Source organism: Dermacentor andersoni, chromosome 8 (assembly GCF_023375885.2).
Source record: "Dermacentor andersoni chromosome 8, qqDerAnde1_hic_scaffold, whole genome shotgun sequence".
Lineage (NCBI taxonomy): Eukaryota > Metazoa > Arthropoda > Arachnida > Ixodida > Ixodidae > Dermacentor > Dermacentor andersoni.
In genome coordinates this window covers 32,463,217-32,487,625 of record NC_092821.1, presented here as the reverse complement: position 1 = coordinate 32,487,625, position 24,409 = coordinate 32,463,217, and the positions used below count along the sequence as shown (strand labels likewise).

Genomic DNA, 24,409 nt, shown 5'->3' with positions numbered 1-24,409 from the left:
CGGGAGAGGGAGGAGTGCCAGGTTTAAGAGAAGCGGCGAAAGAACCGATCCTTGCGGGGTGCCCCTGTCTCCCAGGGCTATCGGTTTCGACTTCTCCTCTCCAATTTTGATGGTTGCCGTTCTATTGGTTAAGAAATCCTGCACATATTTGAATGTTCGCTTTCCGCATCCCGTTTGGTGCAGGTTACGGAGAATACTTTCGTGTGTGACGTTATCGAAGGCCCCCTTGAGATCGAGCGCCAGGATAGCTCTTGGCGTAGGGGTCTTCGCTTGCTTGATAACCAGCTCGTGTATTTGCACCAAGACGTCTTGCGTGCTCAGGTGCCACCGGAATCCGTACATGGTCGGTGGCATCTGATCAGTGACATCCAAATGTCTCTGTAGTCTCTTTGAACACCGTACGCTCGACCACCTTCCCTACACATGACGTGAGGGAGATGGGGCGTAGATTGTCGAGGTGGGGTGGTTTCCCCGGCTTGGGAATGAAATGCACTTCCGCTTCTTTCCATTCTTTTGGTAACGAACCCTTCTCCCAGGACGCGTTGACGACGTTTAGCAGTTCAGCTCGGCTTTTGTCACGCATATTTTTTAGCATCTTGTATGTAACGCCGTCGATTCCCGGTGCGCTGCCTTGATTACTTTCATCGATGGCCGCAACCAGCTCCAGTTCGGTGAAGGCTTCGTCCATCTCGACGTTGCTATCGCCTTCATACTCGTGAGTCGGGTTACTGCTCTTCTCGGTCTTGAGGTATTTACTTGTGAGTTCACGAATGAGCTTCTCCCCGGCCCCGTCGTAACTGTTGATCGTTCTTGTGAGGTCTCGAGCGCATGCGCTCTTGCTTTTTAACGGATCTATGAGGTGTCGCAACAGCTTCCAAGTCTTCTTCGTAGACAGTGTGCCTTGCAGGTCATCACACATCTTCATCCAGTTTTCCCTGCATAGTTGTTCCGCATACTCGGTCACTTGCTTGTTGAGCGCGTGTATACGTCTGCGAAGCTCCTTGTTATGTCTTTGCCTCTTCCACCTTCGAGTAAGACCGTGCCTGGCCGCCCACATGTGACTAAGCCTGCTGTCTACGAAGGGAATTTGCGTGGTCGTAGTAATCTTCTGCGTAAATTTCTTTACAAATTCGCGTTGCTTTTTGGCCCACGCCTCATACGTCTTGGTGTCTTGGTTTTCGTCCTCGCCTTCACTGTCTGCGCTTCTACGTAACCGGTCCCAGTCTGTAATGTTGGCTTCACCCAGTTTCGCCTTGATGTCAGTCCCCCCGAGGGTTACACAAATTATGTCGTGATCGGAGCCAAGATTTTCCCCCGTGTTACGCCAAGTTATGTCGAGGTTCCCCCGAACAAGCGTCAGATCAGGTGTGGTGTCCCTGACCGTGCTAGTGCCTGTCCTGGTTGGTACGCCCGGTTCGTTAACCACCTCCATGTCGTGATCCTCTATAGCTTTAACCAATTGGTTTCCTCTTTTGAACGAATACTTATAACCCCACATCGTGTGGGCGGCGTTGAAATCTCCTAGCACTAAAATCGGTCTTGTTTTTGCTTCTTTAATGCAGTCCAATATGGTGCCTTCAAAGTCAATGACCCTGCTGGACGGTCGGCAATAAGCATTCAGGACGAAAAAGTTCTTGTCCCCCCCACTCTTCTGCTGTGAATTTCGATGAGCGTATGTTCGCAGCCTCGCTGAGCGGTCACGTGCTGTGTGGCCGCCACGTTGCTGCGGACCAAGATCGCAGTACCCTTTTCGCTAGGGTCCGTATACGTAATGTATCCCGCGAGCTTGGCCCGGCCGTTGGTCTCTTGTAACGCTATGGTATCCGGTTTTTGGTCCAATTTATCAACGAATAGTTGTAACTCCCCTATCTTGTTTCTAATACTCCTACAGTTGCATTGAAATAACGTCGCAGTCTCTTTCTGCTTTCCTTTAGTCTTCGTCATTTTCTACTTTTTGAGCGGTAGATTTGCGCACGGAACCAACTTTTCGCGGCCTGACCCGTAGATTAAGCCGTGATGACTTCATCTTGGCAACGGTGAGATGCTTATTTTTCGCATCCATCGTCATGACTCTAACGGAGAGTTGGCTGCATTTGGCCTCCACATTATCCATTCTTACTCTTAGATTGTTCACTTGCGCAGACATTTGGGAAACTTGGCTGGAGATATGCGTAAGCATGCTCATGATCGACTCCATTGTCGGAGCAACGGCGGCTTCAGCCTTCTCTTCCTCCATGGCAACCACTGCCGTTTCTGTCTGTGGAGTTTGCGTCACTGACTGCGTCAACGCCGGTGATGTGATCTGCGCCGGTGACGTGATCAGCTTCGTCACCACTGGAGCAGCGCTGTTGGTGTCTCTCTTGGGTACTTTCGTTTTAACTGCACTGACGTCATTAGCACTGTTCTTTGTTCTACTGAGCGTCTCGATACGCTCCATCATTGCTTTTATCTGATTGTCTGATTATCTGAGCCCTCGGCTATATCTTAATATAACTAAAGAAGTTACGTAATAATATATTTATTTCCACAATGTGTGACTACATACATTCCATACTTGACTGTGGTATCGTGGTGTTGTCAGTGTCATGTCATATCAGCATTTACATGTCGTTTCATTACATTGTTAAAACAGAATGAAACAACTTGTCACATTACGCTCGAACATGCTATGAGCTACCTGGGCAGCTCAACATATCCGAGCATATGGTAACACTTGTGTACCAGAATACCATGTAGCATAGTGCACACGTATGCATATTCCATATTCAGATTTGAATATTTACATAGACACCTACACTGCATAACGGTGTCGATAGACAATTGCCATTTGAGTTCACAAGTTAAAGATAAGCAAGCTTTGAAAGAAGAATCTGCACTGAAATGGGCACATACTGATACAAGTGCCTCTTCACGTGAACGTAACGTATCAAAGTCCGAAGGCATATGTGTCACCAAAATGGCTGAGTGGATGTGGAGGAAATCCTTAGGAGTGGCACTGGCAAAAAAAAAAGCCTCACGTGTTTGTTTATTACATGTAGGCACATTGTTGCCCAATATAGAAGTAATTTTTCGTATTGAATGGAATACGAATCGAATAGTCCCAGGAGCGTAAGAAATGTAGAATACGGTTGACATAGTTTTCGAAAAATGAACAGCTATAATCAAAATGTGTAAAACAAAGTGCACAACCTGGTGTCCATAACATTGGCAAGTTCCTACGGTCCCATCGCACATTATCAACCAATCAAGTTTATTTTCATTCTGTCAAATATACAGAAAGAAGGACTGTGACAAAAAGCTGTTTGTCAGAACAGTTTGACTAGATCACAGCCCCATAGAAGAACTTAGAAGCGGTAACAGCACTATTGTAAGATAAATAAAAAATTGAAACTTAACAGACAGCGTAGTACTATAGGACACACACTAAGATATGGAAATGTCAAGCTAATACAGAAAAGTTAAAGCAGTTTTTACAATCGTCATAAAAATAAATACAAAACAGTTTCTTAGTAAAAAATGAATATCTGAAATGCTATCAAATTACAAATATCTAGAACAAATACAATGAAAATACGGGAAAAAGCAGTAATCAACTTGTTACAAACAGTTACATACGACCAGGTGAAACAATTCGATACAATTATGTATTTGATAAATGGGACAAGGTTTGTAATAAAGCAAGTGCTAAGTAGTAGAAATCTCAGAACTATACATTACTGTATATAACTTGCGGATATCCTGATAGGAACAATCAAATAGGTCAAAATTGTTAAGGTCATAGTGATTCAGAAGGGAGGGAAGAGTGTAAGACAAGCACTCTTTTCCGGGCTGTGTCTACTTCCAAATTTTTTTCATGACTCGTGGATAATTTAAATGCGTAATTCTTACATTGGCCAAACCGTGCAAATTTGTTATGTTTTTACGAGTTTCTAATTTGAATTTTCTGCTTAACGTATAATTGTATGTCTGGTGTACTTTAACTATTCCTGAACTACCGAATAAAACATTAGAAGATGCTGCAAACTGCGCCTTGTAAATATGCCTAGTACATTTTTTCTTAACCAAGTATATTTAAGATTAGTGACCACCATTGTAGCCCATACTAGTTGGTAATAATTTAAACGAGCTAATGAGCGAGTGATAGAGCAGAAGCTTGATTCCTTTTGGAAGTAAGTATCGAAGCCGACCAATTAAACCTGTCACCTGAGCTAATTTTTGTAGGACATGTCTTATGTGGTAATCCCAGGTCATATTCGCAAAAAAAATATGCCGACATTTCAAATGGTCAACTATTTCAATAGTGTGAGTACTCAGTTCTATGTCTTTATGAGGTGGAATAATTTTATTTCTTGGTCGGAATATAACAGCTTTTCTTTTATTTTCATTAATACGCATAGCATCTGCTACTGACCACCTCTCTAGCGTTTTTATTGTCTGGTTACAAGTTCTTATAGGCCCGTGAATATCTTGCCGTGAAAAAAACTATGCTGGTATCATTAGCATATATTATGTATTTGGCCTCGAAATTATTATTTACAATGTCATTCAGATAGATGTAAAAAAATAGTGGACCTAGAATACTGCCCTGTAGCACTCCACACAGCAAAGGTTTCACTCCGGAAATAGAGCCACTTGTCTGAACGACCGGCTCTCTGTTTCATAAATAAGAATCAACAAGAGTTAAGGCTTGTCTACGAATATCATAGCAATGCAATTTGTTGAACAATATTTTATGGTTTACTAACCTTTGAAACATCAATAAATGTACCAAGAACGAGCGCTTTATTTTAAAATTGTCTAAGAACATACCCTTTTGCTCCAGGAGTGCCCGTTCAAATGATATCTTTTTCCGAAAACCAAACTGATGTGGTGTAAATCAATTATATTTATTAAAGAAGCTTGAAAATCAAGTGTGCAGAATTTTTTTCAAAGGCCTTGTTTCGAAGCATTGTTTACTAAACGCGAAAATGGAGAACAAGGAACGAATGAGGAAATTACTCGTATACAAAGGGATCTTTAAAGACCACAAATTATCCCCGTATAGCCAGGAAAGTGTAGTTCCCTTAGAAACGTATAAAGCCTCCACTACGCGCTTTCTCATATTTTATGAATAGATTACGTCCACGGGTGTGACATTTATCATACTTTTGCTTTATTTAGTTATTTAGCTTTATTCGTGCCCAGGAAATGTTTTAAGTGTTCGATCGCTATTAGAATATATTTGTATTTACGAAGTGCCCATTTTAAAGCATCAAATATTCGCACACCCTTAAAACAGCGATTTTTTGGATTTATAATTTTAAACACATGTCCTGTGCGCAATACTGTTTGTAAGGAAATTCTTTACGAGAGACTGGCACAACTGCAATTCAAAATGAATGTTTTCAAATGTCAAAAAACAGGATTAGCCCAATTACTTCCTTTCTGGGCATATATGTATTAAACAGTGCATATGTATGCTCGACTCAAGATGTAAATTTTATACAAATATTTCTACAGATATATCTCACACCAGTGCTTATACAGATGCTGATACATCAGTTGAAATAAAATGTAGAAATGAATTAGGCATGGTGGACTTGACATTTGACTCAAAACTTAAATTACTCATGTATGTTAGTTATTGCAAGTTCTTTCTGTGTTAATAATTAACTTACAAATACCGTCGCTTAACTTCTCGTGTAGCCCCAGATACAATCAAATGCTAACATCTTTATATTGCATGCTGTCATTCAAGTATTAACATACTAGAAACAGACAATGAATACTCATTTATTTGGTGCTCTCATGAGACAGACATCGGAAAGCTTACTGAACAATCAATTGCTCTAAAAAGTACCTATATCTAAAAAAACAAGAAAAAAGAGAGGTTCAAGTAGAGTAAGATCGAAAGTCTCCAGGATGAACACTGTATATCAGAACCTAGTCAGCGCTGTCTCTGTGTAGCTGTTTCTTTCTACATCCTTGTTCAGTTGCGCTTACACACTCTATCACGGATTCAATCCGGCTAGCCCGCCTAAGTCAGTGGGTCTAACAGAACAAGTTCATACGTACAAAAAGACAATACTGAAAAACGTACTTATAGAAATCAGATAGAGACGTCTGTAGTGTAATAATAAGTATTACTATTAACATACATATCCTGTAGGGGCATGCAAACAGTAATTTTTCAGATCAAAACAAATGTTGAATACTTTTGTAAAAATAAAAAGCACAATATGACACAGCAAATCGCTTATTTTACAGACTTTATTATATCGAGGTTTTTTCAATTTTTTCTCAGCTATAACGGCTCAGTGTGGGTCAGTTCTCATACCTCTTTTTGCTCTGTGTTCTATAACATCTTCAGAAAAGATCTAGAGCAAATATGATCACAACAAAAAGTGTTTCAGGGACCCTTGAAGAGGAACGCGTAGATTAAGGGCTCCTATCTAAATACATGGGAAAGGAGAAACCGTTTTTCTCGACAACTGCTGCACCAAATTCGATGAAGTTTGTTGCATTTAAAATAAATAGAATCTGGTGACTGTTGATAGTGAATGCTTTGGTTAGGCCGTGAAAATTTTAATAAAAATTGTTGAAAATCAAAAATTTTTCAGAAAACGAAACTAAGTGTACAACTCCAACCCGGCAATGAAAAACGATATAACCATTCTGTCAAATGCATAAATTGGACATATCTAAAGCGGACAAAACTGATATATTAAACGTCTTTCAAATATAACCCTAATATGTCAGTAGAACTTTGAAATAACCTGATAAACAATGTAGCAATTTGACGAAAGATATAAAGTGATACATCAAATTCTTCCGCCTTGGATGATCCATCGTATGCAGTTTACAAAACTACGATATCTATTCTAGGTGCAGAGCTGCGAGTTTAATAACTCCTTGCTTCATTTTTGTCAAATATTTCTAAATTCCTATTATAACATTAAGGCCTTAAATCTAAATTCCTTTTCAAGCAGTTACTAGAATTTTAACTTTTTGTCTCAAAAGCAAGACATTTCGTAATAATTGGCCCAGTGGTTATCTCAGAAAAGTGTTCCTGCATTTTACAAGTATTTGAATAGGCAGCATCAGAGTTGGGCCCGAGCTAAACCTTCCCCTTATGAGCACATGGAGACACATGTGCTACCTCATGCACTAAAACACTACGCAACATGCTACATGTGTGTAGATTTATAATTCAGATTTCTAATTCAACATTGTTGTTGACCTACCCTAGAGTACCAGGGTGCTGTGATCCCTTATGTCTGCTCAAGTGATGGGACTGAGTAAAGGACCTGCAGCAGACGTTACAGCTATATGGCCGGTCACCTGCATGAATGAGCTGGTGTGTCTTCAGGGCATTCTTCAACGAGGATCTCTGAAGGCATAGAGGGCTTTGAAATGGCTTCTCGCCTCATGTGTCTCTTGAGGTGGACCTTTTGTGAGAAGCTCTCAGAGCATGAGGGGCACTGATATGGCTTCTCACCTGTGTGAGTGCGCAGGTGGACTTTCAGGTGGGCCTGTTGTGAGAAGCTCTGAGAGCATAAAGGGCACTGAAATGGCTTCTCGCCTGTGTGGGTGCGCAGGTGGGTTTTTAGGTGGGCCTGTTGTGAGAAGCTCTGAGAGCACGAAGGGCACTCAAATGGCTTCTCGCCTGTGTGGGTGCGCAGGTGGCACTTTAAGTCATATCTGTTTTTGAAGCCCCGAGAGCATGAAGGGCACCGATATGGCTTCTCACCTGTGTGGGTGCGCACGTGGACTTTCAGGTGGCCCTTTTGTGAGAAACTCTGAGAGCATGAAGAGCACTGATATGGCTTCTCGCCTGTGTGGGTACGCAGGTGGGCTTTCAAGTGGGCCTTTTGTGAAAAACTCTGAGAGCATGAAGGGCACTCAAATGGCTTATCGCCTGTGTGGGTGCGCAGGTGGGCCTTTAGGTGGGCCAGTTGTGAGAAGCTCTGAGAGCATGAAGAGCACTGAAATGGCTTCTCGCCTGTGTGGATGCGCAGGTGGCACTTTAAGTCATATCTTTTTTTGAAGCCCCGAGAGCACGAAGGGCACTGATATGGCTTCTCACCTGTGTGGGTGCGCAGGTGGACTTTCAGATTAGTCTTGTGTGCGAAGCTCTGTGAGCATGAAGGGCACTCAAATGGCTTCTCACCTGTGTGGGTACGCAGGTGGTCTTTGAGGTAACACTTTTGTGAGAAGCTCTGGGGGCATAAAGAGCACTCAAATGGCTTATCGCTTGTGTGGGTGCGCAGGTGAACGTTTAAGTTGTATCTGTTTGAGAAGCTCCTATGGCATGAAGGGCACTGAAATGGCTTCTCTTCAGTATGGAGGTTGGCATGTGCTTCCAGATGAAACAGTTCATCAGCCTCATAGTCACATAGGTGACATCGGTGGAGGCATCCTTGCTTTGAGTTGTCACAGTTGGCAGTTGACGGAGAACTAGAAGACTTCAATACTGAAAAAATAAAACAATAGTAGGTAAGAGTTTTTATGAAATGCCAAAAAAGAACACAGATGCTAAATTTAATGAGAAGCTATCTTTTTTATTATGTGAGATATCTTCAAGGTGACTTCAAGTATGGCAAATATCAGGATTACTAATGGCCCTTTTTATTTTCTTGATATTCTGCATTTGAATGGTTCATGGCTCTGTGAAGTCACTTCTAAAAAGTATTTTACACAGAAGTAAAAAATCATAAGTGACACAATGTGGAATGCTTGACTCTCGGATTCCTTGAGCCTCAAAGACCACTTTGAAAAATGCTTTGATCAAGGTTGCTCTCTTAACCTCAATGAGCACTTCAGGCCCGGAGGTCTCATTTGGCACTTGCAAAACTTGTTATGATTCGCTGGCACAAGAAAGTTGTCCCATACGAGACATCATCAGTGGGTTTATTCTTATCACAGGCTGAAGTTTGGCAATGTTTACGTAAGTTGAGACTGCGATGAGCCCCCGCTAGAAAATACCATAGTTTTGCCATTATAACCCGCCAACACATACAATCTGCATCCCCCTTCCAGAACAGCCCAGAGAGAAAAAAATAATATGCACACGCGTAATCCACGGAAATAACTGCACAAAACCCTTGGATGTTTAGAAAAAGAGTATCCATTTGGGATAAATGACTTGTCCATGTTGTATCTTTAGCCAGTGACTCTGCTTTACTGTTTTTGGAGACGGAAGCTGGACCATTCAGCATGGCCTATCATGATCCAAGTTCTATTTTGCCAGTGTCGTGTGCACTATTTGCAAACTGCTAAATGCAAAACTGCGACCCATGCAGAGGAGGACAATCACCAACAATGCAGGAGGGGAGAATGGAACTCAAACACACAAGGGTATATATATATATATAAAATTATGGGGTTTTACGTGCCAAAACAACTTTCTGATTATGAGGCACGCCGTAGTGGAGGGCTTCGGAAATTTCGAACACCTGGGGATCTTTAACGTGCACCTAAATCTAAGTAGACGGGTGTTTTCGCATATTTGCCGCCATCGAAATGCGGCCGCCGAGGCCGGGATTCGATCCCGCGACCACGTGCTCAGCAGCCCAACACCATAGCCACTGAGCAACCACGGCGGGTTATATATATATATATATATATATATATATATATATATATATATATATATATATATCTGTGTGTGCGTGTGTGTGTGTGTGTGTGTGTGCGGGTGTGTGTGTAAACACCCTCGCTGCAACCGAGGGTTAATTTGGGCGTGGTGTGAAACTAGTGTGTCTGTCGTTCATTTGGAACCACTGACTATGCTCGGTGGCTGCCTTTGCAAGCACTACAGTACCTTCTTGTGCTATTCGTTATCTGTTTCAGTGATCATTAGCCACTATTTTGTGATTTCAGAACACTAGGAGCAGAGTGAACCCAAAAAGGAATTGCCGTATTTTTGCACCTATAACTCACACCAAACATTGCAAAAAATTTACAGTAAGGTCAGGATCAGGGTGTGGATTACTGGAATTTCGATTTGAAGTGTGGCTCCATGGCAGCACCGCATGCACTGCCACAAAGCAACACTTCAGGACAAGGTTCTCGACTGCTCACACTTTTGTTATGACCTGGGGACCCTCACCATTTTTCTACCCTTGTGTGTTTGAGCTCCATTCTCCCCTCCTGCATTGTTGGTCATTGTCTTCCTCTGCATGGGTCGCAATTTTGCATTTAGCAGTTTGCAAATAGTGCACATGACACTGGCAAAATAGAACTTGGATCATGATAGGCCATGCTGAATGGTCCAGCTTCTATCTCCAAAAACAGTAAAGCAGAATCACTGGCTAAATATACATGGACAAGTCATTTATCCCAAATGGATACTCTTTTTCTAAACATCCAAGGGTTTTATGCAGTTATTTCCGTGGGTTATTTACGTGTGCATATCATTTTTTTTCTATCTGGGCTGTTCTGGAAGGGGATGCAGATTGTATGTGTTGGCGGGTTATAATGGGAAAACTATGGTATTTTTTTAGCGGGGGCTCATCGCAATCTCAACTTACGTAAGCCTGTATTTCCAGTAATTCACAGCCTGATCCTGACCTATATATATACGGTGCAGCGCCCCATGGGTCATCCAACAGAACAAAATACTATGATATACAACAGGCATAACAAAACATAACCAGCTCGATAAAAACAAGGGAGGCAAGTGTAAGCGGCGATGGAAGCGGCAGTTAGCCTTTTGAAGCAACTTTCGGAGCAGGAGAAATTGCAGTTTGGAGCAGGAAAAAATGCTTTCGAGGCTTAACTTACTGCTCCAGTGCAAAGAAGAAGCACTAGGTAAGTTAGTACTTTCTCAAGCAATGCATTCAATATTTAATATGCTAAGATGCCAGTATATTTTCTCCAACTTGATCCATTTTTTTTGTTTTCATACAAGATGATTAAGGTAAGTGCCAACTTAAAAGCAATTTTTCACAGCTATTTCTGCATTTAAATAAAGAGTAAGACTACTTCCTTGTTCTGTTTTCGAACTTTTTTCCATGTCGAGGCTGCCTAGTCATAATATAATGTGTCTTACGCGCTTGACGATATACAACTAAGCGACTGCGAGAAATGCGCATTGAGAAGGTGCCCCTCACTCAGTGCTTCACCATAATTACATCACATAATTAAAATTGCTAAGACAATTATACGTCACTCTAGGAGAAATTTCACGGTAGGCGCCACCGTGAAGTTGTGAATCATGTCCAAGTGCTATAAGATCGCGGCCACGCACCCTAGATGCTGTAGCTGTAACGGAAACCATACGAGGGTGAGTAGCGAAGGTTGGATGCTTGATGCGCTGTGCCTTGTCGCAGGCGCAAAATATTCCCAATTTGGAGCAGGTGCATATTGGCTAAGGCCTGGCATTATGGCTGCGATAAACGACAATCTTGGCACGGCATGTAGCAGGATTTCTTTCACAGCGCAATTCGCGCAGCACTTCCATTACTGACAATGTCAGTTTCCAGTTACACTTGGGTCTGCCCTTGTGCCTGATTTTTGCAAACCATAGTTCACCAATGAGTGCTTGAAATTTTGTTGCATGTTCACATGACGCAACACCACATGAATATGGCAGCTGGAATGGCAAGAAAAATAACCTTGGCTTGACTTATATATGATCAGAGCAGTTGAGCAGGAAATGACAACAGGGTGTAGCTGTTATTGTGGAAATAATGCAGCATTACAGAATTTATCCCCCACATGAACATTACTTCAATAAAAAAAAGATTAATTTGCTATGGCTATGGCCACATTCATCATGTACTTCACCCCAAAGCCCCCATTCAATTGCTATCACAGTTAACTCTTATTGTTTCTGACAAAGGAATTCAGAAACACAATAACAACTTCAGATAGAAGCGAGCGCCTTTGACTCTGTAGTGCTGTTCGTCCATGTCTCTCTATCCCCAACTCTTTCTCTCTCTTCTTTCTATTACGCTTCTCTCTTCCCCCGACGCAGCGAGGCCAACCGGTCTCTTGACTGGTTAAAATCCCTACCTTCCTTTTATCTATCTCTCAGATAAATGAACTGTGATAAAAAATGCTCCACGACATTTCCTGCGTCACAATTAGAGTATTCGACACTCTAAGTAGCAAACTTCTGGTTGCGGAAAAGAAAAGAGCTTAGCACCATAAATATTCATTGCCTCTGATAAGCTGTTTGCTTTCACCTCTGGAGCACGCCCCTTTGTCATAACAGCAGAATTTTTATGCATTTCAATATTCATAGGTTGGCAGTTATTTCCCTGATGCACCAGAATGCCACGGAAGTTACTGCAGACACATTTAGAATCCTAATTCCAGTTATTTTACCTCCATCAGATATAATGAAATGACTAGTTTTTTTTTACTTTGCTGTAATACAGTAGAACCCCAGTGATACGTTTCTACAGACGAAAAAAAGTAACAACCGGGAAAATGCAACAGTCGGGAAGGCCACAAATCGCCACAGCAATGTCAGAAACGCCTCTGAATTGCTGCCAGTACAGTTTTTAGACATCTCGGTGCTTGTACCATGACTTTTATATGCTTTACTGTATTGCTATGCACATGCTTCGGCGCATATCAGAGCCTTATTGGGGTGAAGCTGAATAAATAGGAGTGGCAATGCGGCAGCGGCGCTTCAGACAGCTTAAATGGTTGAATGCGCACCCTTTGGTGAAATCTTTTTCTACACGCTTTCCTTGTCTGTGCAAGCTTTCGTTTGGTTTCTAACGCGCCAAGCGTCTCAACGCGTTTGCTTGCCCGCAAGGAGTTCATAACTCGATGGACCACTTGGCGGCTCTGCTAAGAGCAAGCTGTTTGTCTTGTTTTGTGCAGCTCACGATTTCGCAAGATGTGTGCAAGAACGCCTGATTAATGGTATAGTCAGGGCGACAGTCACGGGCAATGAAGCAGACGTAAGTGAATGAAAGAGCACAATTGTGTATTGGAACCAGGCAGAAAAAGTGGCAGATAGTTTCGTTTGCTGTGCGAAATGTGCACAGTAAGGCATCAGTGAGACAAAATAGAAGTGTGACCCTCAAGTTATGGCACAGAGTAAGGCAAAGATTCGCACACATTCAGTTTGTAGGTTCTCTAATTTCTCTGTCGTGCATCGTCACGTGTAATAAACTTTTTTTTAAGAGCAGGCGACAGTGGTCATCCCCAGGTGGGTGGCACCTTCAGTCCAGCTAGGATGCCATGGTTTCTCGCTGCCCGTCGCACTCTGTGTACCACTCGAAGCTCGTCTTCAGGGCACAAGCAGGTCAGCAGGTCCTCCCACTGGTCTGGGGCAGAGGGTTGGGGGAGGGGAGGCAATGTCACGTGTGTGCGCTGCAATACGATGTAGTAGAGCGAGCATGGTGCTGAGCATTTTTTGCACACGTGGTCGTAGCATGGTGGCTATGTCGCATGAAACAGTGTCCTGTGTATAAACAGATATGTTCACAGCCTTCTCCATGCTATGTCCTCCTCTATCATCAATTTGTGGTGCAGTGGAAGGTACATTCTTCTGCCAAATTTGTAATGCACCACGATTTCGCTGCATTGTCTTGGTACGCCTCCATCTTGGTCCTCTGCGGCATGGACATCAAGCAGGTCACCCTGGAGAGTTTCACACGCCTCAATGTTTCCCGCAAGGGGCTCGTGTCCCAGAGTACAGACTGTGCGCATGTCCAAAAGGTATCTTGTCGTCTTCAGCATGTGGGAGCTGATGCAAGGAAGGTCCAGTTCCAGCAGCGTTGGGTTATGAACTGTTCTCTTTATTTTGATATCGTGCAGCACACGCTGTGAGGAATGTCCGTTGTAGGCCAAGATGAGCGGTGGACGCACGTTATCACTGTCTATAACTGTCTCTGCCGTAGTGTCTGTAATGGGAAACGCCTCTGGAAACCGGGTGAAGTGATTCAAACATGTGAGCAGGTAACAGGCCCCACATGATGACGGGAGACAGCCGACAATGTGGAGGTGGACATGGGAAAACCTTGCATCTGGAGGCTTAAATGGGGAATTAGACGTGACGGTATGGCAGTGAAATTTAACATGCTGGGATTCAAGGCAGGTTTGCGCCTAATAACAGACGTCTGCATTGATGCTAGGTCAAAGGAAGTGAGCGGTGATGAGCGTCTGGGTCGCACGAATACTAGGGTGGCTCTTGTTGAATTGGATTGATTTCCACATTGAATGGGGAAAAGTCCGAATTAAAAAGTGAAAGTGAATTCACTTGACAGAGGTTCGGACTCCCTTTACAAGGCATACAGTACGCTAAACCAGTGACTAACATTTCAAACATAATATGAGCACAAGAAGCGTTAAAAACAAAACAGCATACATTTCAACATCAAAATTTGAGGCACGGATTACTATTTCACATATTCTCTGTAGGAAAAAGAAAAAAATACAGAGAATACAGAGAATTGCAGGGTTGTATGCATGAAAAGAAATGCCCATAATGAAATGCTTAATACTTTTCAGACATTTATCAATTTCAGAGGGGACAGGCTGCCAATGATAGAAATGCACTGTTTCTGGTATTTAAAATATGAGGTTAAAAGTTTTAAAGGTACTCCTCTTATCCCGCAAAGTTCAAATTTTACTAATAATGTGTCATGGTTCAAACTGTCAAATGCTTTTGAAAGATGTACACATATTCCAGTAACAAACTGTTTTTCCTCAAATGCTTTTAGAATAATTTCTTTTTGTCTTAAAAGAGCATGCTCCGTCGATCGACCTTTGCAATAACCAAACTGACATTCACTCATCAAATTGAATTTATCTACGAAAGAAGAAATCGTAGAATGTAACAGTTCCTCCAGACCTTTAGAGAACAGCGGTAGAAGAAAAATCGGTCAGTATTTGGCAAGGTTGTTTTTCTCTCCGCTTTTAAACATTAGAGTTATCTTTATTATTTGCATTTTTTAAAGTTCCGGTTATGAGGGCTAGATTGTATTTAAGAGTGAGTATCAGTGCAATTAAATTGAGTACGTATTTTACAGGTTTTATTTGCAAATTATCTATGTCCCAAGGTGTGCGATTTCTAAGTCAACAAAGGGTTGCGAAAGCTTCACATTCGCTCGTCGGGTTTAGAAAAAGGCTCTTAGGGTTTTTTTTTAACCATATAGGTTGCATCAAAATTTTGGGAGCTTTTCCTTAGATTCAGAAAGAAGTCATTAAAAGCTTGTGCCAGTTTAGTACCCTGTACTAATTGATCGTTTAATTTTAATTCAGTGATATATTGATTTACATTGGTCATTAAAAAGGTCATTATTTTTTTCACATGGCTTCAGACTTATAACGGTTCTCTAGAGAAAAAAATATTCTGCAGGTATGAGCGTTTCACATTACGTAGGAATGTATTGGTTGTGTTTTTGTTTGCGAAATAGTTCCCAGTCCTCAAGGCTGCGTGTGGTTAAAAATTAGTTGAAAAGCTTATTCTTTTTTTTGATTAGTTTGAGGCAGTAATTAATTATCCAAGTATTACGTGATCCAAGGTTTACGTGATCGTGCTGACTTCCTAATAAGGATAAGCGGAAATGATTCAAAGTACGCTTTCTGAAACAGGCACAGAAAATTATCATAGGCTTCATCGCATGTTTTCGAGTCATAGACGACTTCCTAGGCAATATTTACGGACTTATTTCTAAAATGTCGAGTGTATGTTGATTAATGTTCTGTATTTTTCGATCTACGCAAGAAAGTTTTTTAGTGTCTTGGTAGGGGGTCTTAACAAAAACAAAATTGGCAAGCGATCGCTAACTTGTGAGGCAAGAACACCACCCATAGTGTCGCTAGGATCTAGGTTTGTTATGAATGAATCAATTAAGGTACTATGATTGGCGGTAACATGGGTAGGGCTATTAGTAATATCATGGAATCTATTCGAATCTAACACTGAGTGAAACTTTTGGGATAGAGACACATTCAGAATATCAATATTGTGGTCACCACCTAAAATAAGCGTTAGCTTATGTTCAATTACATAGTTACGAAACGTTTCAAGATAATCAATGAATTTTGACAAGCTACCGTTAGGCGGATGGTACATTGTAGCAATGGCATAATTTTTGGTTTGGATTTGACCACAAGACTTTCCATATAAATGCCAACTTTAATGTGGAAAATAATTTCGGCGCTATTACAGCACAAGCAGTATGAAATATTTACTTAATTTTGCCCTGTGGTGTGCTCGACAGACATATTGCATGCCTGAAATAATACAATGATGGACACCGAGGAGGTAGTTCACTTTCGTTTGTATCGCAGCTCGATGCATGTCACACACCATCACAAAATCTAGGTATATGTGCACGACCTTTGACTCTGCAACGCCGCCTGATTAGGCTCTGATGCACAAGTTCAGTTCCATGAAAGCACCCACAGCTGCCAGCATGTCGTCCGTGGACCTAATCTCGGACTCTGGTGAAAAGATTGGTGTGTGATCTCAAAAGCAATCACCAAGGTGGTTAAATGGTATCAACACACTTGAGCCCACTTAGCCGCGAAAACATGCAGCATGGCCACCACCACGTCAGCAGGCAATGAATTTTCGTTATGGCCATACGATGCAGGCAGCTTAAACTTAGGCTTATTCAGCGACACTTTTGTCAGTATCCTGCGTCGATAGTTACTGTTTGGTGCAGAGTGGACCAATATCTTAGCAGCCACCGTACGTCATTTTTAAAGCCGTGCAATCACGTCGCCATCAAAAAGGAGGGATAAGGGACAAATCGAATAATATAAAAATTGCTCGCAGAAAACCACGTCCGCGACGATGTGTGCATTATGTTGGAAATATCAAACAAAACACTATAGAGTGTCTAAAACATTAATTGCCATCTTAAATTAGTCATAAAGAAAAGGAATGCAGGGTCTTGCTTGGTACTAGCATGATCGCTTGCTGCTGCATTAAATACCACGCTGTCCCGTTGCCTAAGCAGCCCACAGGCATAGGGGTGGAAGGCATCCAAAATAGACAACAGTCCACGGATGACAGAGCGGTACGATCCAGACTCAACTGAGTCAGTCTTAACTCGATCTACTACAAAGTTAACGCAGCTGCTGGTTCGCCATGTGGTTTTCAATGGTGCAGAAAAACAGTGTTTGAAAACCAAGTTCCATTTTCAAAAACCAAAGCAATACTTTCGGTGAGCTCAGATTTCTCATATTCTGTTGAAATGCAGCAGGATGGGGGAAGGTTCAGTGCAATCGGTGGAGCGGCAGCATCACTGTGTGGATGCCCAAGCTCAGCAGGTGCTCAGTCATTTTTTTGGAACCATATATCTCGGCATCTGCAATGCTCAATTTACGCTGTATCAAAATGATTTAGCTGAAAGCACACTCTAAGCATTTAAAAGAAGTTATGTCAGCATGGACTACAAAAATGAATCGATAATCGTGCAGAAACGATAGAGTTCACAGAGCCATCTTTAGTCGTTCCCGCTGCTCATCACCCGCCATCTTGGTATCGTTTGAAATGTTCCACCTAATTATTCCCACACTTCTTGCTTATGATGGCCGCATGGAAAGAGCACAAACACACACATAACATACAAAAAAAAAAAGCATCAGAGGCCAGTTTGACGAAGTTTTCATTGCAATCGGTCTTTCTAATGGGTCATCACAGCAGCACTCTGAGAGAAGCCTTATGATTGGGCGTTGCTATGGCAATAGTCCAACAATGCTGCGGATCGCATTGATAGGCCAGCACCTGCTATGCCGCCTTAGAGTTGATCTGCCGTTTCTTCATTGATCACACCGCAATTACAAGCAGCGGTTGTTCGATGCTTGTTTGAAGAAGTTCGAAACCGGACTTGCATAGGGAAAGCAAAGCACAGCCGTTGTTTGATCTTGTGCCAAGAAAAATAAAGAAGTTGTTGCAAGAATTACATGAACCAGTAATATATCGCATGGTTACTAACCCTGGTGATCCATAAATGTGGCAAGGGAATCCCCACGACGTGTCACCTTGGGGTAACAAGCAGAGAATGAAACTTAATGCTGAGAAGTGTAGACCTATGTGCATATAACATACTGTAAAAAGTGGCAATAAGTACAGATGTACAGTTAAACCTCGATATAACGAAGTCTGTAAAATCGACAATTTGCTTCATTATTGCGAAATTTTGTTCTATTGAAATTTGACCTTTTGTGCAAATAAGTGCACTGATCTAATTTTCTACATGGAAAAGGGCTGCAAGAATTTCCAAGTTATCGGGCAATAGAAAAAGCAAATTACAATGAGAAACCAATTCCTTCTAACAAATTTGGGAGTCGGCGATGAATGATACACTTTCATGCCACGTTGTCGACGACATCGTCTCAGCACCACGAATTAAGCGAAGCCAGCTATGCTTTCGCGTGTACTCCGCCCGCGGGGCTGATAGCGTCGCCGTCACTGGAACGGCGCTATCTGGAAAGGCAGCAGGGAGCGAATGCTTCGTCTGCTCCTCGTTCCAACAGGTTACCGAAAATCGAGATTACACAACCTCCAATACTAAACGTGCGGTAAGACAGCTCACATTCTGCCAAGGCATCTCAGCACACCTACTTTTTGTAAATGCAGCAGATTACCTCTAAAGCAGGGTGCACAGCTGCGTATTTGCTCAGCCACGCTTACAGCCATGCCCAGCTGCAGCCAAGATGCACGCCAGAAATCGAGATCCCCTTGCGCACTTGATCGCGTTCCCACGAGCTCACTCCACCCCCGTTCTCCTTTGCATCGCGTGGGAAGGGGCACTCATGAAGCCACCATCTTTCTTGTCTTACCCTTGCACACTTTCACTCGCACCTAAAGCACACAGTGCGTGGGGCGCGATGGGATCTTTTCACACTTGGGCTTTATACAGAACACGATGCAGCTCCACTTCAGCCATCGCTCTTGTCATGCTGCGCACGATTTGAGAGGTACGATTTGAGAGGTTGAGAGGTACGTTGGCAAGCGGCCACTTGTAATACATTCACCTGACCATCTGGGTCGGGGGAATTTTCCATTTATTGTCTCGGCATTCCTTTCTGGTGGTATGAAATTTTGTTACATTGAAAGCCCAAGCAAACACACTTGATTATATTGAGGTTCTAAATACATGGCGTTCTATGGATAAGAGGTAATGAAGTTAAATACTTCATTATATTGAGAATTTCGTTACAGAAAGTTTTTTACATCGAGATTTGACTGCTTATTGAATGACACTTCGCCATTATCAGCTAACGCCCAGAAATGCCTTCAGTTTTATATAACTGATGATCTGTCAGGGAATATGCGTCTTAGTTATTTCACCATCAATGCTAATTCTACACTAAAATATCTTGGTCGTAATTTTTCCTCTTTTGCAGAAACTGGCACTCGAAGAAACCCTACTTCACTTAAAACTACAGGTTCTGCCACTCAATCCAAGGCAAATCAATTTATTATGAGGCCCGTCAATTTAAAACAAGCGCTACTCAATGTAATCAAGAACAACTGGATGTAATCCAAACACCAGCCGAAATAATACGAACATTAGTCAATTTAATCCAAGCATAACACAATTCAAGAACGTTTGAATTTCAAGGCAAGCGAAATTTTGTAAAAATGTTAAGCGTCAATATACTTTCAAAATAAGAGGACCAGGTGAGGGACCAGTAGCTTTCTTGCCACATGACTAACGACAATTTTTGGAGTTCTTTTTCTCTTCTTTGTGACGATAGCGACACAAGCGACAATACTCGCAATTAATTGAGAGGAAATGTCCGCATGGGAGAGTTAAGAGAGTTATTGACACATATATTATTTTGTCATGGCTATCAAAAAGAACAATAACGAATGATCCAATGATAATCACTAGGCACTGGTAGGCTTCGGTCACTAGCCAATACGATTAACTATTTTGCCACAATATCTGTAGCCTCTAATCAAACACCTATTATAAAGCCGTATACTTAAGTCACTAGTGAATATTATTCACTTATTTTACTGTCACAGTGAGAGCTTTCACTTGTGAATGCTGTCATTGGTATCGATCCAGCTGTAAGAACATGAACAAATTTTTGTTACCATTGTTAACTGTTAATGCCGAATCATTAGTGATCACTGGTGATGCACTCACTGGAATGTTCTCCTACTTTCATGCAGAATACCGTCATGGATATCAAATGAAACGCCATTGAGATGGCGATTCAATAACCATAATAACTACGAGATGTTAAGATTGAGTATATCCGATATCAATTAGGGATGTTGACTGAATAAAACTCGTTTATTGACACCTTTATTTCTGCCATTGAAGACGTGCACGAATGATGGCTGCAACTGTCACACTACACAGAGTGATTCATCATCACTAGATGATGAATCACGTCTTCAATGGCAGAAATAAAGGTGTCAATAAACGAGTTTTATGATGAATCACTCTGTGTAGTGTGACAGTTGCAGCCATCATTCGTGCACGTCTTCAATGGCAGAAATAAAGGTGTCAATAAACGAGTTTTATTCAGTCAACATCCCTAATTGATATCGGAGATTTAATAATGACCACTAGTGATAAGCTCAGTTCAGTACTCTTGCATTTGTGTGCATCATAGCATCGTGGATGTCAAACAAAAGACCCTTTTAATCAACGATTCAATTATCATAACTAATAGATGCAAAAATATAGTCACTAGTGATCATAGATGACATATTTATTTATTACAGTGGCAGCCATCCCTCGTGCACATTATGATTAGCATCTATCAAAATGTCATTACATAAGCATTTTTCTCTACCGTTGGTAACTAATAATGCACAGTGATTAGTCATCACTAGTGATACGCTCCATACGGTGTTTTCTCATTTTCCTAAAGCATAAACTTATGGGCACCAAATTTTAAAATGAGTGAAATTACAATTCAAGTTTAATAACTAGAAGATGCTAGGAATTTGTCACAAGTGATCCCGAACCATTTTGTTTGGTATGACAGCGGTAGCCGTCAATCGTACACATCATCATCAGCCTGGTTACGCCCACTGCAGGACAAAGGTTTCTCCCATACTTCTCCAACTACCCCGGTCATGTGCTAATTGTGGCCATGTTGTCCCTGCAAAATTCTTAATCTCATCCGCCTACCTAACCTTCGGCCGCCCCTTGCTACCCTTCCCTTCTCTTGGAAACAGTCCGTAACCCTTAATGACCGTTGGTTATCTTCCCTCCTTATTACATGCCCTGCCCATTTCTTTTTCTTGATTTCAACCAAGATGTCCTTAACTCGCGTTTGTCCCCTCACCCAATCTGCTCTTATCTTATCGCTTAACGTTACACCCATCATTATTATTTCCATAGCTCGTTGCGTCGTCCTCATTTTAAGTAGAAACCTTTTCGTAAACCTCCAGGTTTTTGCCACTTAGGTGAGTACTGGTAAGACACAGCTGATTATACACTTTTCTTTTAAGGGATAATGGCAGCCTACTGTTCATGATCTGAGAATGCCTGCCAAACGCACCCCAGCACATTCTTATTCGTCTGATTATTTCCGTCTCGTGATCCGGATCCGCCGTCACTACCTCCCTAAGTAGATGTATTCCCTTACCACTTCCAGTGTCTCGCTACCTACCGTAAACTGATGTTCTCTTCCGAGACTGTTAAACATTAGTTTTCTGCAGATTAATTTTTACACCCACGCGCGCGCGCAGGCAGCACGTTAGGTCGGGCCAACGTTGGAAACGTATTGCAGTTCTTGGCCCAATGACGGCCTAAGATTAACAGCGTAGTTCCAATATTGGCAGTGCCATTCTGATTCCTGGCCCAATGATGGCCTAAGGTTAACAGCGTGGCGCGAATATTGGCCGTGCCATTCTGATAGAGATCCAACGTTGGCCAACATTACATAGTCAGTAAACAATATTGGCTGTGCTATTCTGATAGAGATCCAACGTTGGCCCACATTACACAGTCAGTAAACAATATTGGCACCGCCGTTCAACAAGGCGGGAATTATTGGTCCGACTTTAGTACGGACTTGCCATTACGGGTTACTAGTTGGCTTTCATTGGAGAACATTGGCCCGTAATAAGCCAATGTTTACCTTGCCAGTTTTTAGTGCTCTACGACTTGCTGAGATTGAACAACATGTTTTGAAAACTAACGCACTGGTCACAGGCACACTGCGCAGGAACCAGAAATATGTTTGCAAGCTGCGACACCTGTGGAACCACCTGTGGTTCTCCCATGTCAACTCCATGCATGGTACAGGGTCATTTTGCACTTCGCCTTCCCCAAAATGCGCCCCCTAAAGAGAAAAGCCAGTGCACAACGTAGCAAGCAGGGGAAGTCACATAACGGGCAAACTAGCCGCTGCTTTATTGATCGTGCATGGGAACATGAGCTTTCCATAAGAATCAACGGTATTGCGCATTTGCGTATACATATATTGCGTATACAATGCACATTTGCCTGCGCATTGTATATTTTGCATGTACGCTCCACGGCTTTGGAGGATCAGGATTCTGAGGAGAATCGAGAATTACAGTGCCACAGAGCTGATGGAACCACTTTATATTGCATCGAGATGGAGCGCATATGTATTAGTGAAACTTTGTTTGTTTAGCTTGCATGGCATGTTGCGGTGACATAATCATCATGCTCCTATTCCAATATATTTGTTTGTTCGTGCATGGGTAATAAGCTTCTTGTATGAATGCCCCTGAGAGAAAGAAAAATTAATTGCACGTTTGGGCTTTTCGGTGTCAACAACCTCTAGTATTTGCCTGTATTTGGCACGGAGCATTCCGGATTTTTTTTTTTTCGGCGAACTTTCCTTCCTTCAGCCCCACTTGCCTCTCCCCCACGCACCCACGTGAGCCTGGTCAATGCTATCAGTCAAGCGCTCAGACAGCTACAAGCTGCTGTGTCGAATTAGCTGCTCTCGCAAGCAGGGGGGAATGCGGCGGGGTCACTATTGTCCTCTTTACCTCACTGGGTCGCTGCCGCCCAAAGAACGCGGTCTGGTTAGGTCCAGAGGGGGAAAGTGTGGCGTTTACGCCGTTTTATTCATTCACCCTTTCCTTTTACCCTTTCCTTCTATGCACTCCATGAATGTTAAAATTAATATAGGCGAAACAACAACTAGCAAAAAGTCGCCGCTGGTGGCCACCGTCTTCGAAGTGGGATGAACTCGGATACACAGAAGCATGGATCTTACAATAGTGAGTGCATTTGTTTTGCGCACGTTATAAGTTTTACAAGGAGCAATATCACCCAAGCAATATCACGCGGTATATATATTACTGAAACATCCCTAGCTAATGTAGAGTGCCTGTAATTACACAGCTATTTTTATTCGCAGCCTCTGGATAGTGCTCGGAGTAGAACACGTGTAAATCTCTTAATTTCACCCAAATTTCAGGACTCCGATTTTATCAAGCCATGCGCGCTGCCTGATCCTGCTAGTCATACCGAGGAACCGCGCTTGTTCTCACTGTTCTAGGTCAAGCATCATTTCCAGCTGGCAGTATTTCTTTCTTTTCGTATAATAAATGGCTATTTTAAAAGTGTTTGCTGGCGGAACTTCTCGGATTCCACATTAAAAATTTCACACGAAAGCCGCATTGTATCTAGATGGTCTGAAGCTAGGCTTCTTGTGCTGTAGCAGGTTATGCTGCAATTTTTTATTATAAAGTTCTAGGCACACTAGCTGTGGGGTGTAAACAAGGCGGACGGATCCTGCGAATTTTATGTTTGTTCTAAGTCTTCTCTGTTACACTTTCTACGAAATATGCCATATATGTCGAAATATTAGAAAAGTGTTACCTGACAAATCTCTTGCAATAAAGTTTCTTGATTCACCCCTTCGAACTCTCTGCTCAAACGTATATTATTCTTGAGGTATGGCGATTTTTCAAATATAACATTGCCACACACATTTGTCATACCAACATCTCTGATAATATTTCTTTTTATTTTACAGTGCAAGCATATCCTCCAAGTAATGGTGAAGTTGCTATGGGAAGTGGTAGCAAATTCAACGAAACCACAGCGTTCATCAGGGGCCTGACCAGCCCGCCGTCAACCAAGCACTGACCAACCTGCCTACCGACGTCAGCTCGCCGCCCTGAAACCCCTGGCCAGCCCACCGTCCTCGGCACCTCGCCCAATTTCTATCTTGAGGGCAGTGCCTGTAAATAAACTGTTTGAAGATAACCGACCGTCACCCATCTAGGTTCGCGGAAAATGCCTGTTCGCGAAAATTCATTTGCGAATAAACTGTCATAAATGTCAATTTCAGTAATCTTTAATTATTATTTGCAAGTATAGAGGACTTCTGCTTCTTTACATAGTATCCTTTTGTCGAGCTTTCCTAGCTACTATAGAGGAAGACGGTGTGGGGACAATTTCTATAAAAATGCAGCTAGCAAAATGTTTGCGGTAAGAATGGATGCGTGCTCTAGAGCCAGCGTATCTGAAATATTCATAATAAA

At 42.2% G+C, this 24,409-nt stretch overlaps 1 protein-coding gene across 1 annotated transcript; it reads right to left on the bottom strand.

Annotated features, from left to right (window-relative positions):
- Positions 1–5,754: 5,754 nt before the first annotated feature.
- On the bottom strand, positions 5,755–24,146 carry LOC129386848 (uncharacterized). The gene is made up of 2 exons (XM_072284049.1): positions 24,065–24,146; positions 5,755–8,452 (listed from the first exon to the last, which is right to left on the bottom strand). The coding sequence occupies exons 1-2, from the start codon at positions 24,144–24,146 to the stop codon at positions 7,317–7,319; spliced, it is 1,218 nt and encodes a 405-aa protein (XP_072140150.1). The 3' UTR covers positions 5,755–7,316.
- Positions 24,147–24,409: the final 263 nt, after the last annotated feature.